Source organism: Cucurbita pepo, chromosome 2, assembly GCF_057944985.1.
Source record: "Cucurbita pepo subsp. pepo isolate OVF chromosome 2, ASM5794498v1, whole genome shotgun sequence".
In the NCBI taxonomy this organism is placed as follows: domain Eukaryota; kingdom Viridiplantae; phylum Streptophyta; class Magnoliopsida; order Cucurbitales; family Cucurbitaceae; genus Cucurbita; species Cucurbita pepo.
The window spans coordinates 14,142,080-14,161,575 of record NC_141799.1 but is presented as its reverse complement, the minus strand read 5'-3'; the positions used below and the strand labels follow the sequence as shown (position 1 = coordinate 14,161,575).

Below are 19,496 nucleotides of genomic sequence, written 5' to 3'. Positions count from 1 at the left end.
ACCAACTTTTTCGTAGTTGACTTGAACCCCACACTATTGTACGAGAGCAGTATCAGCCAACACCAAGGCCAAAGATTTTAGAATTTAAGTTTAACACCTAATGACCTTTCTATTCAACGACTTTAGCTACTTATAAGATTGAAGATTATATCTACAAACCAACGCACGCTTTAAGTGATTTCCAAATATATATATATATATATATTTTGATAATTTTGGAAAGGCTACAAGTAATCTTGTACAGGTAATCTATTATAACTTTTTTTTAGTCAACGCAATGGAATGTGGATGCACGTGCGAGTTTCTGTTTCCGCACGTATCTCCGTCTCTAGATCTCACTCTTCCTAATTTATAAATTTCTATATAACTGATTAAATTAATAAATGCTTCACAAAGTAACATCCTTTTTCTTAATATTTTTTTTCAACCTTTCTTTTATTTTTACAAGCAACATCTTAATTCTCAATTAATTTCTTTTTAATCAATTAAATATTTGGGATATATTCCAAAATATCATCAAAATATTTATAATATTTTCCTAATCAATTAAATAATTCTAATATTTCACATTTATTTTTTAAGGAAAAAAACCAACAAAATAATTCCAAAATCCAACCTAAAATCTTAAAATTAGAAAGTAATTTATGAAATTTTATTATTTAAATTAAATGACATGAAATTAATTATTGATGGTTTGTAAAAATAAAAATAAAAATAAAAATCTATCCGCGGAATTCGGCGAGTTTGACCAGAGAACAATTCCTCGTTACCTTTGAAATTCAGAAACCTCGCTCTCTGCTTTAATGGCGACTTTAAGCCACTCGCTTCTGCCTAACTCCACGGCCTCTCGCAATCTCCCAGTTATAATTCCACTCCCAATGCCCAATTCCTTCACATCGCCATCTCCCCATTTCTAGATTCCGGCTTCTCTACCTCTCTTTTCCTCTCCCATGGCGTCCTCATTGCTCAAAGATGAGCTCGACATTGTCATCCCCACCATTAGAAACCTCGACTTCCTCGAGATGTGGAGGCCCTTCTTTCAGCCTTACCATTTGATCATAGTCCAAGATGGCGACCCTTCCAAGATCATCAAGGTCCCTGAGGGATTCGATTATGAGCTCTATAATCGCAATGACATTAATCGGATTCTCGGCCCTAGAGCCAACTGCATTTCCTTTAAGGACTCTGCTTGTCGATGCTTTGGGTATATGGTCTCCAAAAAGAAGTATATCTTCACCATTGATGATGATTGCTTTGTGAGTTCTTTCGCTTTTTCCACTTTTCCGATTGGGCTTTTGGCTTTATGATTTTGGTGTTTTCTTTTTCCTCTGTTACTGCATGTGTGATTCCGTGATGGGTTTGATTGGTTTCCCTTTTCTCTTGGTTCTTTTTTGCATGCCCGCCATCTGTTTGTGAAAAGTTCCATTACAAGAATGCTTGCATTTTTCGTTGTTGAAAACTGGGTCTAGTTTTAAATCTGCATTCTGATTGTTCTTTGCATCCTCTTGCACTCTGATGATCTGTATTCCTCTTTATTCAGTTTACCTCTGCAGTTTCTGTTTGATTCTCTATGTAGTTTTGTGTTCATTCATAATAATAATGTAAGAAACTTTTGATCATTTCAGAGCCTCTTGTTTGTTTAAACTTTGATGCTTAGGTTGCCAGTGATCCGTCTGGGAAGCAAATCAATGCACTTGCACAGCACATCAAGAACCTCCTCTGCCCCTCTACCCCCTTTTTCTTCAACACCCTTTACGATCCTTATCGAGATGGTGCTGACTTTGTGCGTGGATATCCCTTCAGTCTTCGTGAGGGTGTCCCAACCGCTGTTTCTCATGGCCTCTGGCTTAATATCCCAGATTATGATGCTCCAACTCAGCTTGTTAAGCCTTTGGAAAGGAACACAAGGTAAGGACTAATCTCTAAAGGCTGCTCTACTTGGATGAAAATCATAAGGTCTAGTCAAATTTGTTGTCTAACGATCTTCATTGTTTGATAAAGGTTTGTGGATGCTGTCCTGACAATCCCAAAAGGCACTTTGTTTCCCATGTGTGGTATGAATTTGGCATTCGACCGAGACCTCATCGGCCCTGCAATGTACTTTGGACTCATGGGCGACGGGCAGCCAATCGGTCGATACGACGATATGTGGGCTGGCTGGTGCATCAAGGTGTGTATGAAAACAGTTCTAAATGATGGATAGATCATATTCATGTTGACGTAGATATAGTTTTAATCTGAATTCATTTTCAATCTGCAAATCTTGGAAATCATTCTGTTAGAACAAATACAATGCTGCTGAATTATAGATTGGTTAGATTGCACATGGCATTCTGCTATGAGAACTGTGATGCATCTGAACGATAAATCGACCGAAAGATTAATCGACCGAATACATACATGTAGGTTATATGTGATCATCTGGGGTTGGGAGTGAAGACAGGACTACCCTACATCTACCATAGCAAGGCAAGCAACCCATTTGTGAACCTGAGGAAGGAGTACAAGGGCATTTTCTGGCAGGAAGACATCATCCCATTCTTCCAGCAAGTTGTTCTTCCAAAAGATTGCACCACTGTCCAAAAGTGCTACATTGAGCTGGCCAAACAAGTCAAGGACAAGCTCAGCAAAGTTGATCCTTACTTCGACAAGCTGGCCGATGCCATGGTGACTTGGATTGAAGCTTGGGATGATCTCAACCCAACTGGAGCTTCAGCTAAGTTGCCCAATGGAAAAGCGTAATCGTTTAGTTAAATCGCCATCTTCGTGCAACTATAGATGTTGTTTGAGTCTTAATAACTTGTGATTTTTCGGATTTTGAATGTACTTTTTGTTCTTCAATCTACTGTTCTATATAAGCTGTAGAAACAATAAGATATGGTGATTCAGGTTCTAGTTTGTACCACAGTTGTGATACCCAGAAATATTTAGTAATATTTGTTTCACATTGTTCCAAGTTATTTTCTCGAGTTGTCGGTTCATGTACACACCTTTATGGCAATGTTGAACTATGTTATTTGTGTTTGTTTGTGAACTTTTAATATCTTAATATACGAGCATTATGATGTCTTCTCCTCTGTGCTCTTCACTTTCATGAAGGTTTTGAAGAATGTGCACAAAGTTGAAATTCCACAAATGCAGATATGATGATGATGAAGATTTGAACTTCAAACAAAGACTTTTTCCCTATAAGGGTCTGAGAAAAAGAGCTTTCCCCTTTGGTAGAGATAGCAGAAAAGAGAGAAGCCAAGCCAAAGAGTTTTAGTAGTATGCTTCTTCCAATTCAGAATACTTTGCAAAAGTTGGCATGAATAAGAATATGAACATGATATAAGGTACAAAATATCATCTCCCATTTACTTTTTTCGATCCATCTTTCGTACAACGAATATTAGATATTAACCATTCAACCATGCTCTCATCCAACAATAGTTTGAGAGGAGCGTGTAATGTGTGGAAATCTCTCATTAACAGATGCATTTTGAAGCCAACAGATGCATTTTGAAGCCGTGAGGTTGACGACGATATGTAACGGGCCAACGGCTAGACACTGGATGGTGCCAGCAAGGACGCTAACCCCCAAGGAGGGTAAATTGTGAGATCTCACATCGGCTGAAGAGGGGAACAAGTATTCGTTACAAGGGTGTAGGGTGTGGAGGGTGTGGAAACCTCTACCTAATAGACGCATTTTTAAACGGTGAGGTTGAGTGCCAGCGAGCCAAACACTGGGCTGAGTGCCAACGAGCACACTGAACCTCAGCTCAAAGGAGGGTGGATGGTGAGATCTCACATTGGTTGTAGAAAGGATATGTAACGAGTCAAAATAGACAATATCTAGCAGCGGTGGACTTGAGCTGTTACATGAACCGAAGATATATTATGGGTGTAATATTGGATAAATTAGCATCTCTAATTATGGGATCCAAGTCAGGATGCCATTTTAATAGAGAGGTTAGTGGGATGATTAATTTCCCAAGATGGAGAAGATGAACAAAAGTGAGGATAATTAATACCAAACAAAATGGGAAAAAATAAATAAACTTTTCCCTTTATAATTCAATTAGTGATGTTGAAGAAAGGAATATTTGCAACAAATTTGATATTTTTAGTTCATCAATGCCTACTATTTCCACCATTGATACCCTATTTCTGGTTCACGAGGTCAGTCGAATCAGAGATGAAGAGTCCACTAATCACGTAATTCGAGGACTTAAATCTGAAAACAAGATAGTGAATTGAACTGAAGTTGAATTTGGTTAAATGGATGAATTCGAGACCTTTGTAACAGCCCAAGTTCAGCTGAGGTTTCTAAAACGCGTCTGTTAGGGAGAGGTTTCTAAATTTCGTCATTCATGTAGCTATCGTTCTTTTCCGAAATTAAGAAAGATAAAATACGTGCCTAGCACCTATGGTAAAGCTCGGAGATGTAAAGCAAGCATGTTTAGTCACAAATCCTTTAAATTGCATGATCTAAAGGGTCAAAATGTGGGGAAAATCTTTCTATTAGAGGTATGGTTTCAAAATGTGTTCATTTAAGTTGTTGTGGATTAAAAAAGAAACGTCTTCCACATATCGTTCTCCTATCTAGTCACACGCTTGGGACCACTCGAACGAGTGAATGAGATGCAAGGAGAAGAATCGAGCACCTTATAGTGATCTAGCGTGTTTGTCACCAATAGACTAACAATATGACAAACCGGTTTTCATATTGAGACTTCCTTTAAATTGTGATACTCATCCACAAGTTGATATGCAATTTGATTCTCGGTCAGACACAACTTCACACTATTTATTAACTTAAGCATTAGAGTTTGTGTGACATCTGAGTAAATGAGGGGTACATAAATTAACCGAGATCACATTTGAATGAGAGCGGTCATGAGATTAAGATGATTAAAAAAGATTTAGAATAATTGATAGTCTCGATAACTCAATTATACAAATTCAATGGCTAAGCACGTTTTGATTAGAATAATTATATATTGGGTGACCTCACGAGAATTTATCTACAATAAATTTTATTTTAAAAAACCAAAATAAATTCTTAAAAATGGTTTTTTTATTTATTTTTATTTTAAACAAAACTTAGGGAAAAAGAAAACAATAATAAATAAAAATAATATTTATAAATTTAATTTCTTGAAAATCAAGATTTTTATCTGAACATTTTATCTTTTATTTATTTATTATTATTATTATTATTATTATAAATTGAATATTTCGATTTGACTTTTAGACAATCCAATGTAAGCACGCTGTACTGTTGACCCTGCTCTGAAACGACATGCATAGTTAATGAAGGGCAAATCCGTAAATACCTCTCACGCCCCAACAAAAAAAAAATTAAAATCTTATTTTAAACGAAAATTATAATATTTTTAACTAATTTAAATCATGTGTTTTAAAAATTAAAAAAGGACGCATCTTTCTCACCCACCAAAACCTGGCACTCTCCGTGCAACTGCCCTCTTGTCTTGCCACGTGGCACGTCAAATCGGCTAACCGTACAGTTCAACAAGTTGTCCGCTATTATACTCTACAGTTTCTCGCGGAGGAGTCGACAACCCCCGGAAGCAAAGACTGTGTGAATGACAGACTAATAGTAGAGCGACACGTAGTGAGCAGAAAGTGCTTTTCGTGCTCAGCTGCGTAACTGTAAATGGGCTGTGACCATTGGGAAGTGATTTTTCTTTGTCTTGAACAGAGAACACATGGAGTTGCCGTGTCCACACGTGGCAAACAGTCCCCCTGGCGCAGGCCGTTTCTTCTCTGGTTACTTCGCTGTAGCCATCGCCGCCGTACGGCGGCGGTAACTTCCGAGGTTCGTTGGAAATGTACAGTGAACAATCCCATGCAAAAGAAAATTATGAAATAATTCAATAAAGTAATTGAATTAATTAAATAATTAAGATATTTCCAATTTTTATTTTGCAATTTTTGACAAATCATGATGTCAAAAGAAGTGTTTTTTTAGTTATTTTGTCCCCCAAATTATTTACCTGTCTATTCATTCCCTTACAATATTAATAATTTTATGCTACAAATTTTTATTTAATTATGTTATTTACTTATAAAATTTACCAATCTATTTTTAAATAATATTCATGTTAGCCTTAAGACATAATTTTTTATATAACTTCAAATTCTAACATCGTAATCATAGGTTAAGAATCTCGTACCTACAATTTCCTTTTTTTTTTTTTTTTTTAATTTTATATATAGAGACACCCTTTTACCTGTTTTAGGATATGGTTGTATCAATCTATTATTTAGTTTTTGTTTCTTATTGACCAAACTAACCCCATCCCACCAACCATTTTGTTCCTCGAGTATTGGTTATTTTGGTCAAAACCTAGGTTAGCATCTTTTTTCACAAACCAAATATGTAATTTTTAGTACCAAAACAAAAATGACAAATCTAAGACAAGTGGTACAAAAAGTAAATTCTTTTTATTCTCAATTATATTTTATCGTCCCGCTTGGCATGATTCTCTTTTACTTAATAAACGATGTATTATCCATTGTTTGATAAATTATCTCCGTCAACTACGTCAAAATTGAGTGTTATGATATTAACCTAATCAAAACTACACGAAAAAACTAAATTTATAATTTAAACCAAAAAGAAAAAAAAAAACATTTGTGCTAAATGTTTGTTTTTACAACTTTTGCTTATTTCATTGATTATTATATTCATAAATTATCACATGAAAATTGTACTAATCCAATAAGAAAATGACACGTGGAGTTTCATTTTTAAGGTTTGGTGACGATGTTCTGATCAACCTGTGACCGGCTTTAAGCTGATGATACAGAATCTGAGAACCAAATGGTACCACACTAGGCGCGTGTCCAATAAAAAAGCTCCACGTGGGTATCAAGATAAAAATATCACGACATCGTTGAAAACACCACAAACGTGTAACACACGCTTCCTAAACGCGCGTGGGAAAACAAGGATAAAAGAAAAAAAACAGGGCGTTTTATAAGAAACTAGTAAGAAGAAGAAGAAGAAGAAGAGGAGGAGGAAGAGCTCTAAGGCTGTCTTGAAATTGTTTTTCTGGGTGTGAAGATCAGAAGAAATCTTTAGCTCTGAAACCCTAAGAACAAGAACAAGAACAAAAAAAAGAGAGACTTTTTCTATATTTATTATCTTGTTTTGTTTGGGAAAAACAAAAAAAAAAACAACAAAAATCACTGTTTTCTGCCTCTACCTCACTAGGGTTTAATTCTTTTTTTGTTCTTGTTGGATCCCAAGAACAGAGCCAGAGGCTTTGTTTTCAGGGGTAAGGAAATGGGAAGAGGAAGAGTGGAGCTGAAGAGAATAGAGAACAAGATAAACAGGCAGGTAACATTTGCCAAGAGAAGGAGTGGGCTGTTGAAGAAAGCTTATGAGCTCTCTGTTCTTTGTGATGCTGAAGTTGCTCTTATCATCTTCTCTAATCGTGGCAAGCTCTATGAGTTTTGTAGCACTTCCAAGTACTCTTCTCATCCTCATCTTTCTAGGGTTTCCATTTCTTTTTGTTTTTGTTTATACCCATTTAGATCCATAATTGCTTCTTCATCATCTCATTTCATGTTGTTTCTTCCCTCAGTATGCTTAAGACTCTGGAAAGGTACCAGAAATGCAGTTATGGAGCTGTCGAGGTCGCCAAACCCGCCAAAGAGCTTGAGGTGAATCGTCGATGCAGATACCCATGTCGTTAATGATTAAATTTATCGTAATCTATCAACTTCCGATGAATTCTCGATCATCAAAATTGGATTTTTATTTCTTATTTTTACAGAGTAGCTATAGAGAATACTTGAAGCTGAAGGCTAGGTTTGAGTCTCTACAAAGAACTCAGAGGTAACTAATTTTTTTTAAATTATTGATGTTAAAAGTTTAGAATTAGGACTAAACATTGGTTATTTATGTCATGGTAGAAATCTTCTTGGTGAGGAGTTGGGTCCATTGAACTCTAAAGAGCTTGAGCAGCTGGAGCGTCAGCTCGAGTCTTCTTTGAAGCAAGTTAGGTCTACTAAGGTAAGTTTATTAAAATTTAGCTCTAACCCATAATTTATTTCTCTTTTTAACTATGATTTCGATCGTTAACGTGAGATCCCGCCCCGAAGTGGGGTGGACACGAGCCAGCAAGGACGCAGGGCTTCGAAAGGGGTGGATTGTGAGATCCCACATCGGTTGGGGAGGAGAACGAAACACCCTTCCTTCATAAGGGTGTGGATACTCTCCCTAGCATACACGTTTTAACAATATCGTTACCGGTGGAGTTAAGCCGTTAGATCATCAAATGGGTCTTGATTATATCAGTTCTCGTTTTGATTCTCATTCTCATTCATATTTCTAGGGTTTGTCTCATCCATCAAATGTGGTTGTGGTATTGTCTGTTGGTTCTTATAAGACAACATTTGAAGCTTCACCTTTGTACTTTGGAAATGGGTATCCCAGATTCTTTGCTTCTTAATTCATTTGCTACCACCCGAAGATTTAAAACTTGGCCAACTATAGCTAGCTAATTGAGTCGTTCATCACAATTACTATGATGATAATTATGATAGAGAGGAAATAAAGTCGATTCCTTTTGCATACCTTGATGGTCTAAATCCATTGCATGCCTTGATGGTTCAGTGTAACAATAATGACATTGATCTAATGGTTGGCGAAGCCATATGTGTATACAAAAAGTCAAAATCCCCTTAAAAAAGAACTCTAAGTGTATGAAGGAACGTTCGGGTCGTACAACAACGCGACCTACAAAATAAAAATAGAAGAACGAGAAAAAAATATGACATGAAAGGAGGCTAAGAAGAAGATAGCATTAAGGAAGAGCAACTACAAGTTTATGTCTTAGACCTCTGACATAATTTTAATGAGTATACGTTGTGAGATCCCATATCGGTGGGAGAGAGTAACAAAACATTCTTTGTACTGGTGTGGAAACCTCTCCATAGTAGACACGTTTTAAAACTTTGAGGAGAACTCAGAAGGGAAAGTCTAAAGAAAACAATATTTGTGAGTGAGCAGTAGGATTAGGCTACCCATTTTTCGAAAGTTACAGAATCACTTTCTCTAATTCTTTTGAAATGGTTTTCTCAAGTGCCCATTTCGAATTTGAGTTACTTGTATGAAACACAATTGTATGTAGCTCAATCTAGTAGTAAGTAACCGGTCGAATTTCTTGTATCAAACACTTTATATGTTATGTTTTGAAGACTGTTTTCTTATATGAGATTCCACATTGGTTGGAGAGAAGAACGAATCATTTCCTATAAGGGTGTGGAAACCTCTCCCGAACATACGTGTTTTAAAAACCTCGAGAGAACTCCAAAACAAACCTCAAATAGGACAATATGTACTAGTTGTGGGATTGGACTGTTACAAATGGTATCAGAGTTAGACACGAGCCGGTGTGCCAACAAGCACGCTGGGGTCCCAAGAGAGGGTGGATTGTGAAATCCCACATCGGTTGGAGAGAAGAACAAAAACATTCCTTGTATTAAGGTGTGAAAACCTATCCCTAATAGTCGCGTGTTATAATCCTTGAGGGAAAGCTCGAAAGAGGACAATATCTACTAGCGGTGGGCTTAAGCTGTTACATCTTATCTCGTATCTCGTAATGTATGTAATTAGTTAATCATTACCATATTCTAAATACATTTGGAGCTGAGAACTTGCAGACCCAGTACATGCTGGACCAGCTATCTGATCTTCAGAACAAGGTAGGCTTGACGTGATATATCAAGTGTTAATATCCGTTGAATTTTCATGGATTCATATGCTAATTGTTGTGTGTTTTTTTCAAGTTCAGGAACAAATGCTGATTGAAACCAACAGATCTCTAACATTAAAGGTAACCAACATACCTTTCTACAAACAGATTTCGAAAAGAAAAAAACGTTAAAAAGAGATCTAAAGACAAAATCGTTATGAACTCGAATGACTTGGATTTGGTTGGTCAGCTAGAAGAAATGAGTTCAAGAAACAACATAAGACTAACATGGGAAGAAGTAGACCAAAGCATGTCATATGCACCACAGAATGCCCAAACTCAAGGCTTCTTTCAGCCACTGGATTGCAACCCCACTCTGCAAATTGGGTCAGTTCATCCCTTTTGGCTAAGCAAATGAAATGGTTTTTTTTTCTGTGGATAATCTGTGTGTTTACTTATGTGGTGTGGTGGGTTTGCAACAGATACAGTGGTTCAGTATCAGATCAAATTACAGCCACCACTGCCCCAAATCATGCCCAACAAGTCAATGCCTTTCTCCCTGGTTGGATGCTTTGAAGGCCTCAAACTCTACCTCTCTTTTTTATTTATTATTAATTGCAGTATGCTACCAACACTTTGCAAATTTGTTAATAAGGACTTTTATTTTAGACATTATAAGAAAAACCCCCCAACATTTGGCTTCTGGACACGAAAAGAATTTTAAGGAGTAGTGTATGGAGATGAACATAACAAATTTACGTGTATCATTTCTCATCTTCTAACAATTCGGAAAGTAGTAATGTTATGTACTTTAAAGACTGTCTCCATAGACAAATACGAATCATGTTTTGTCCTAACTCATATGCATCTTAGAAAAATTATCAGGAGTTCACTCGACATAGAATTACTCTCTGCAAAGCATGCTTAACCTTGGAGTTTCTATGATTAAGTCACTGAAAAGTAAGGTGCATCTTGTTTGTATACGTAGTAATTTTCAATTTTTTTTTTAAGTATCAGTTGGTAGCTTGTATACATTAATGAACATTGGACTTTTAGATCCCACTGAAACTTTTGATCTTTTAACTTGTTGCACCTTCTATCCCAATTCTATTTCAAAACAATACAAAATTATTTATCGAATATTTTTTAATATTATTCAACATTTCAAAACAATTTTTTTTTTTAGATAAAAGACAATAATGTAAAAAGTGCATGACGAGAGTCGTTTGATTGTCATGAAAAATTTGTCCTCGTGCAGTTTTCCTTATGCATTATTTTTTAAAATAATTATGATTTTTTTAATTCAAGTAGTATTCGGGAAATTATTTAAGAGTTAAAATTTATAATATGTTTTGGTCGGGTTTATAAACCTTTTTAAAAGAGAATTACAAACAAAAATTTTGGAACAGATTACCATAATAATAATTAATAATAAAGAACCAAATACGAAGACAACCTTAAAAATAATATTCTAAAATTAAAAAATATAATAAAACATCCTTAAATTCAATAATTTAAATTTAATTTTGGAATAATGTAAAAAGAAATTTTATTATTTAAAGCATTATTTCTCGATAATGTAAAAAGAAAAAGTTATTCTAAAATATTAGGATTCCATTTGTAGTGGTCCAACTTAGTAATTATTCAATAAATAATATTTATATTTTTTTAATTTAAAGTAATGATATTATTATTAGGGTACCATATGGTAAACAACTTTTAATATAATTAATTACTTAATTACACCATTGTAGCGTAGGACGTCCATGGACCACAAAACCACAAGCTTTTTAAACTTATCATAATATATTTACGCAAAAATATACTCATTTTTATTCTGTCAAAAAAGGGTAAAGAATATAATTTTTATTTATTTATTTAAATCTAACTGTTTAATATTATATTTTGTGTACGATTTATTGAAAAAAGATTTAGCTTTATCCTAATATTCATATTTACATGTTTTAGAAAAACGTATTTTGTTCTTATAAAATAATCATTTTACTAATATTGTTTTCTAATTTATTTAACTAAACCAATTATATATTATATTTTTTTTTTACAAAATGAAACAAATATATGGTCGGTAATTATTTTTTAAAATTAGTTAATTTTAAAAAATAAATTAAATCTTTTGAATATTTTTTGAAAACATGGGAACACAAAAAAAAAAAAAAAAAAAAAAAAAAAAAAAAAAAAAATCTATATTTTTTAAAAGAAAAAAATATTTTTTACATTTATTTTAAAAAAATTTATATATTGTTATAAATGTTATGTATGCAGTCTTAACAAATTAAGTACGAGTTTCTATGTATTTTATTCACAGACTTGAAAGTTCGTGAACTAAACGTGTAATTTAATTTATATATAATATGAACCTTAAATTTCAACTTCTTTAAGGTGAACGTTGAATATTTACTTAGGAACTATAATTGTCTCGAATAATTACATTAGAGGGCGATAAGAGTTGACTTGCGTATATGTTCTTATGGCTATTTCATTAATACATAACTTTCATGATAGACACTAGGATAAAAGAAACGAAGTTAATTAGGTGTCGTTTTCTAGCCTATTTAATCTTATTCTAATAGTCGAAGTTCACCGTTAATAGATATTATTCATTTTAGTCCATTACGTATCGTAGTCAGTTTTACCGTTTTAAAACGCATCTACTAAGGAGAGATTTCCACACTCTTATACTCCAACCGATGTGAGATCTCGCTGGCACACCGCTTGATGTCTGACTATGATATCATATGTAATAGCCAAAGGGACCGTTACAAATCGTCATCAGTCTCACGATTTTTAAATGCGTCTATTATGAAGAGGTTTCCACACTCTTATAAGAAATACTGAGATCTCATATATACCCTTAATGTTTGCCTAACCAGTTAATAAGAGTTAAGTTGTTGATTTTGGTAAATGAACACGACTCTCGAGAATAGTATGATGTTGTCCACTTTAAGTATAAACTTTCATGGCTTTTGTCTTGGGCTTCCGCAAAACGCTCCACGCCAATAAAGATAGTATTCGTTTATTATAAACTCATAATCAATCTCTAAATTAGGGGATGAGCATGAAAAGTTGATATGAGATGGATAGCATGGAAGAAGAGATTTTGAGTGTGATATAAGCATGGCGCCGTCACATGTAAAGAAGAAGAACAACATAGACACACAAAGCTCTTAGCTCAGCTAAAGCTGTGACCCTTTATAAATCCCACTGACATAAAATTTGAGACATTAACTGCTCCATGGACTCCCTCCAACCATTCCTCGACAGCTCAATGGTACTATGCAACACACATCACATGCCCTTCTCTTTCTTTCTTATTTTTCCCTCATTAGCAACAATCTCTCCTCCTCTCAAACTCCAACCGAATCACTTCCCTCATCCACAATTATAGAAACAACAACAATTCCCCACTCCCTCTTCTTCTTCTTCCTTTTCTCCTTTTAGGGTTCGTGTTGGTTTCTGCTCAAGAACCCTCCACCATGGGCAGAGGGAGAGTGCAGCTCAAGAGAATAGAGAACAAAATCAGCCGCCAAGTCACCTTCTCTAAGCGTAGAGCTGGGCTGCTCAAAAAGGCCCATGAGATCTCTGTCCTTTGCGATGCAGATGTTGCCTTGATTGTCTTCTCCACCAAAGGAAAGCTCTTTGAGTACTCCACTCATGCCAGGTTCCTCTTTGCGCCCTATTACATTCATCCACTACTAATATAACATCTAAAGCTTCCATTTTTATCCTTCTTTTCTTCATGGGTCTTTGTTTCTTTTTGTTTTTCACTGTTTTATATAGTAAAAATCTCATCTTTATAGAACCCACCACCAAGAACAACAAAAAAAATCAACAAATTTCCTTCCTTTTCTCTTCAACTCTACGTTTGAAACAAGGAATTACGAGATGTCTGTCAAAATTCTGTACCAAAAAAAAAAAAAAAAAACCTAGAGCCACGTGTCGGGAGACCATGATGTTTTTTTTTGTTGTTCCTGCTTTGTAGCTCTAACCTAGTATTTGAATCTCTCAATGGATCTCGAATGAAGAGCTATAGCTCTCGAATTACACTGAAAAAGGAGTCAAATTTCTTGGTTTTGTATATATTATATATATGCATGTACTGCACAATTCCTATTCATGAGATGAATTTGTATTTGATATGCATGGTAACAGTCTATCTTTTGTTACCCTCGCTCTCTTTTGATCGATAGAAGTTAAAAGTAATAAGAAATCACTAAAAGAAGAGAGATAAGATTTGGATTATCTTGTTGATCGAGTATTTTAAGGTAAAAACACTTGTTTGAGATTCGAATCACTCCACAAGTAAGATTGATTATGTCCGGCTTAAATGATTCTAAACATGCAATCTAAGATTTTGATTATCTTGTTGATCGAGTATTTCAAGGTAAAAACGCTTGTTTGAGATTCGAATCACTCCGCAAGTAAGATGGATTATGTTCGGCTTAAATGATTCTAAACATGCAATCTAAGATTTTGATTATCTTGTTGATCGAGTATTTTAAGGTAAAAACATTTGTTTGAGATTCGAATCACTTCATGAGTAAGATTGATTATGTTCGGCTTAAATGATTCTCAACATGCAATCTAAACTACGTAGAATTGCAGAGACATTTAGTCATTAGCTATAGTAAAGAAAAAATGGTCTTTTCACTATATTTTACAAAGATAAGACGTTATATAGCCTGAAGATAAAACCCCTGACCTTCCATGAGGCATTTCAAGAGTTTGTAACTTTCATACTTTATGATCATGATTAATCCATATGTAAATTTAAAATATATTAAAGAAACACCATAACTCTAGATTATCATCCGCCCAACATTTGTAACTATCTAAGAATAAATGGAACTTGTTTCTTCTTTAGTGTGACATGAACTGCAACATCTTGTGATAATTTCAACGGTTCGAATCTTTATCTTGCATTATTGATATCTTATGAATGAGATGTTAATTCTTAGGATTTATAACTAGTTATGAGTTGAAGTATATATAATAAGATTTATTAGGTTCCTGGTGGTTGAGCATGATTAGGGTTGTATGTGATTTGTTAAACTATGACCAAGAAGTTGAGAAAGTCTCTAAATATCGTATACAAAGCTTGAAAAGGTGCCACTTCAATACTCATTTGATATCTACAACACAATGTTTAAACCATCTTTTGGGGTTTATGCTAAAATCTGATCCTGATTAAGGGTTTGATTTGGTTTCCAAACAAGCAGCATGGAGAAGATCTTGGAAAAATATGAGAGGTGTTCTTATGCAGAGAGACCATTGGCCACAAATGCAGATTCTGATTTACAGGTAAAAACTAACGTATCTGATTTTCATTTCTCGTGTTTATTGTTTTTATTGATTACCAAATTCAATTTCAATTTATGTTTGAAAGTTTGCTACTTTTTGGAACATTCTTACTGTTCACAAAAAAAAAAAAAAAAAAAAAAAAAGAACCAAGTGTAAATGTCAACCTAGTGGTTTTAGGATCGGGAATGTCTTAGAACACTGTTATTGTGAGATTCCACGTCCGTTTAGAGAGGGAATAAAACATTTCCTTGTAAGAGTATGAATACCACTCCTACAAAAAATGGGTTTTAAAACTATGAAGCTGATGACAATACGTAACGGGCTAAAACAGATAATATCAATTAGCGGTGGGCTTGGGCTGTTACAAATGGTAACAAAGCTAGACAGTGGGCCGTGTGCTGGGAGCAAATTGTGAGATCCACATCGGTTGGAGAGAGGGATAAAACATTTCTTATAAAAGTGTGGAAACTTGTAACGACCCAGGCCCACCACTAGCAGATATTGTCCTCCTTGGGCTTTCCCTTTCGGGCTTCCCCTCAAGGCTTTAAAACGCATTTGGTAGGGGAAGGTTTCCACACCCTTATAAATGGTGGTTTGTTCTCCTCCCCAACTAATGTGGGACATCACAATCCACCCCCTCTGGGGCCAGCGTCCTCGCTGATACTCTTTCCTTCTTCCAATCGATGTGAGACCGCCCCCAAGTCCACCCCTTTGGGGCCCATCGATGTGAGACCGCCCCCAAGTCCACCCCTTTGGGGCCCAACATCTTTACTGGCACACCGCCTCATGTCTACCCCCGAATGGTGGTTTGTTCTCCTCCCCAACCAATGTGGGACATCATAATCCACCCCCTTCGGGGTCCAGCGTCATCGCTGGCACTCTTTTTTTCCTCCAATCGACGTGGGACCGCCCCCAAATCCACCCCCTAGGGCCTATCGTCTTTACTGGCACACCGTCTCATGTCTACCCCCCTTCGGGGAACAGCGAGAAGGCTGACACATCGTCCGGTGTCTGGCTCTGATACCATTTGTAATGACCCAAGCCCACTGCTGGCAGATATTGTCTTCTTTGGGATTTCCCTTTCGGGCTTCCCTCTCAAGGCTTTAAGACGCGTCTGCTAGGGGAAGGTTTCCACACCCTAGCAGACACCTCTTCGGGCTTTCCCTTTCGGGTTTCCCCTCAAGGCTTTAAAACGTGTTTACTAGGGGAAAATTTCCACACCCTTATAGATGATGGTTTGTTCTCCTCCCCAACTAATGTGGGACATCACAAAACCTCTCCTTAGTAGACACGTTTTAAAACCGTGAGACTAACGGCGATACGTAATAGGTCAAATATGACAATATCTACTAGTAATGAATTAATGAATTGAGTTATTACTGTTCTCGCTAGCACATTAGCACATTAGTGATTGTGTTGTCTTGTTCTAGGCAGGTGAAAGTTGTTCAAACACTTCGTCTATCCATCTTTAAATTTCATGGGATTGACTTTTGAGTTCAAATAAAATTTGAATTTCCTTGAATTCTTTTGGAGCTGGTGTTTAAGTTGAACTAAATCAATTCGGGTTTAATTCCAGTTTAAGCATTTGAGTTAGAAAAAATTAGTTACCATTAAGTTTGGTAGGTATATATACCCATCTTATCGCCCAAATAACTGGTTCAAGTGTCTAAGTGAGCACCCTTGGCAGGTAAGTTGGTGCGAGGAGTACCCAAAAATTGCAGCCAGAATGGAAATTATACAGAAGAACATCAGGTGTTTCAACACTTCTTGTGCATTACTCATTTTCAACTATACAAAAATTTATTTTGTTTTTTTTGAAGGCGTTATTTGGGAGAAGAGCTTGAGCCTTTGAATTTGAGAGAACTTCAAAGCTTGGAGCAGCAACTTGATTCATCACTGAAGCGCATAAGAGCCAGAAAGGTCTGCTCTTACATTCAAAGTTCTTCCTGTTCATGAATCTCACCTTTCTTTTTTTTGTTGCAGAACCAACTAATGCAAGAATCTATCTCATTGCTACACAAAAAGGTGAATGACTTTTGAACCAATATATTTGGTATCATTATTCAGGCATGTATGACTCTAATGGCTTCCATTATGGGTTAAATTTTGGTTATAAATGGTTGAAGGAAAGGGAACTGCAAGAGGAGAACAGGCAGCTTGCAAACAAGGTATAAGTTTAAGTAGAAAAGGCCATCATCTCCCATTTGGTGCTGTAAATTTTTAAGTAAGTTCTTTGTTTGATGGGCTATTTTGATTTGGAAATAGGTAAAGGAGAATGAGAAAGCTTTGGTTGAACGTGGACACTGCGAGCTCCCAAACTTGGCTCCCTATCAGCCCATTTTGCCAATGCCACCCCCAATTCCTTCTTTCTCTATTGGGTATGCATTCTTTTCTCTTTCAGCTACGAACGAAACATTCGTTATAAGAATATGGAAACCTCTCCCTAGTAGACGCGTTTTAAAATTGTGAGGCTGACAACAATATGTAACGAGAAAAAGTGGATAACATCTACTAGCGGTGGACTTGGACTGTTACAAATGGTATCAGAGCCAGACACTGGACAGTATACCAGCGAGGACGCTGGTCCCCAAAGGGGGTGAATTGTGAAATCCCACATTGGTTGGAGAGGAGAACGAAACATTCCTTATAAGGGTGTTGGAAACCTCTTCCTAGTAGATATGTTTTAAAACTGTGAGACTGATGACGATACATAACGGGCCAAAACGGACAATATCTGCTAGCGGTAAACTTGGGGTGTTACAACAAAAGGGAAAAATAAAAACAATGATAAACCCTCCATTAGAGTTTATAAGGGAGAGGTTGTTTGAATTAGTTTGTAACAGGCCAAGTCCACCGCTAACAGATATTATCCGCTTTAGTCCGCTAGTAGATATTGTTCGTTTTGGTCGGGTACATATCGTCGTCAGCCTCACAATTTTAAAACGCGTCTATTAGGGATATTTCGTTCCCCTCTCGAATCGACGTGGGATCTCATATAACTCTATATCTAAACCCTCCAAATCCATAAACTAGGTGAGAAACTCTCATTCAGCACCAACCCATGTAACCCTTTTGATCTTGTTGGATCATCATGTAGAGAAAAAGATCAAACAGAACAGAACCCTTGTCAGCTTCCACACGTCAACCCAGCAACCCTTGGCTTAAAGACTAAATATTTTGATGTGCAGAGCAAACTTGCATGATGGGAGAGGCTCAACAGGATCAGATGAAGATGAAACAAGGCCAACAAGCACCAACATCCAAATACCAGCCTGGATGCTTAGCCATGTGACTGAAAATCATCGCAACTAAAAGCAACAGCACCGTCGTCGTCTTCTCCGTAGCAGGCGGCGGGCGAGGAGCAGCTGCCCTTACCACCACCACCACCACCACCACCACCACCACCTCCATTGTAACAAAGAAAATGGCCATGGGGGAGGGGGAGACAAAATGACGTTCATACCCAGTTGGCCACCCCACAATTACAAAGCCATATTGTATTATGTAGATCTCATGTGCCTCCAAATTCATTTAAAACTCTCAGAAGAAAATTGAATTGTGGTTACTTCCATTTCTTTTTCCTAGCTTTTGAGAACTTGTGTGTGTTGCTTGATGTGTCTACATGCATGCAATGGGTTGGCTAACCCTTCTTGTCCATAGTCCATGGCCTCAACAATAGAATTCGTCAGTCGTCAATCGTACACCGATCTCTTACTTTTACCTGAAAAAAGTTACTGAAACAATGAGTATTTAAAAATACTTAGTAAGTAACCTCATTGTTAGTCATAAACATGAAAAATATGTATCATGCTTATTGGGACCTAAATTCACGATTGTTACTTTGGCTTTACTTTCTTTTACGAGTAGGATTTGTTGTATTTTACTTCTCTACACAGGTTCATGCTCATGCACGGAGTCCCACTAGACAGGTTTATTAACATACCCCTGGGTCTGACTATGAGCACGCACACGCTCTTGAAAACCAACGAAAGAGGAATGAGATTGAATAATAACATTAGATGCACATGCCCGTACATAACATAATCAGAGAAAGTATCCATGATCGATAAACATACAACATGCATGGAGTTCCATATATAAACTCATGGTTCAATGATGCACATAATTTTCCATAAATATCGGAACTTACATTGTTTACAAGACAAACATATATGTTCATGCCATTTTAAACATAGTGAAAATATATTTTATGTTACCGTGTCTCGCATGACATAAACATAGTCGAGGAAATACATTAATATTAACATTTTTGAGGAAACAAAAACAAAATCATTATTATCCACAAAAATTACAATATTTTTCTATTAATTATAGTCGAGATTTAATTAAACTAAACTCAAAAGTGACGCAACATTTTATAATTTGAAGAGTAAATAGAAATTATTAAAAAAAAATTCCCTTAATTTTTGTATAATGGAACTTTAATTCTATCCATTTTGTAAAAGC

General features: G+C 36.0%; 3 protein-coding genes across 3 annotated transcripts; all 3 read left to right on the top strand.

Moving 5' to 3' along the window:
* The first annotated feature begins 751 nt into the window (after window positions 1–751).
* Window positions 752–2,965, top strand: LOC111787996 (putative UDP-arabinopyranose mutase 2). Its single transcript, XM_023668124.2, has 4 exons — window positions 752–1,256; window positions 1,658–1,908; window positions 2,002–2,170; window positions 2,407–2,965. Exons 1-4 carry the CDS (start codon window positions 951–953, stop codon window positions 2,740–2,742), a joined length of 1,062 nt encoding a protein of 353 aa, XP_023523892.1. The 5' UTR covers window positions 752–950; the 3' UTR covers window positions 2,743–2,965.
* Window positions 2,966–7,001: 4,036 nt separating this feature from the next.
* LOC111787995 (agamous-like MADS-box protein MADS2) lies at window positions 7,002–10,477 on the top strand. Its single transcript, XM_023668123.2, has 8 exons — window positions 7,002–7,479; window positions 7,596–7,674; window positions 7,788–7,849; window positions 7,927–8,026; window positions 9,679–9,720; window positions 9,810–9,851; window positions 9,961–10,097; window positions 10,193–10,477. Exons 1-8 carry the CDS (start codon window positions 7,295–7,297, stop codon window positions 10,284–10,286), a joined length of 741 nt encoding a protein of 246 aa, XP_023523891.1. The 5' UTR covers window positions 7,002–7,294; the 3' UTR covers window positions 10,287–10,477.
* Window positions 10,478–13,010: 2,533 nt separating this feature from the next.
* On the top strand, window positions 13,011–18,600 carry LOC111788980 (agamous-like MADS-box protein FUL-L). The gene is made up of 8 exons (XM_023669588.2): window positions 13,011–13,389; window positions 14,948–15,029; window positions 16,717–16,781; window positions 16,850–16,949; window positions 17,013–17,054; window positions 17,156–17,197; window positions 17,295–17,407; window positions 18,218–18,600. The coding sequence occupies exons 1-8, from the start codon at window positions 13,205–13,207 to the stop codon at window positions 18,339–18,341; spliced, it is 753 nt and encodes a 250-aa protein (XP_023525356.2). The 5' UTR covers window positions 13,011–13,204; the 3' UTR covers window positions 18,342–18,600.
* The last annotated feature ends 896 nt before the right edge of the window (window positions 18,601–19,496 follow it).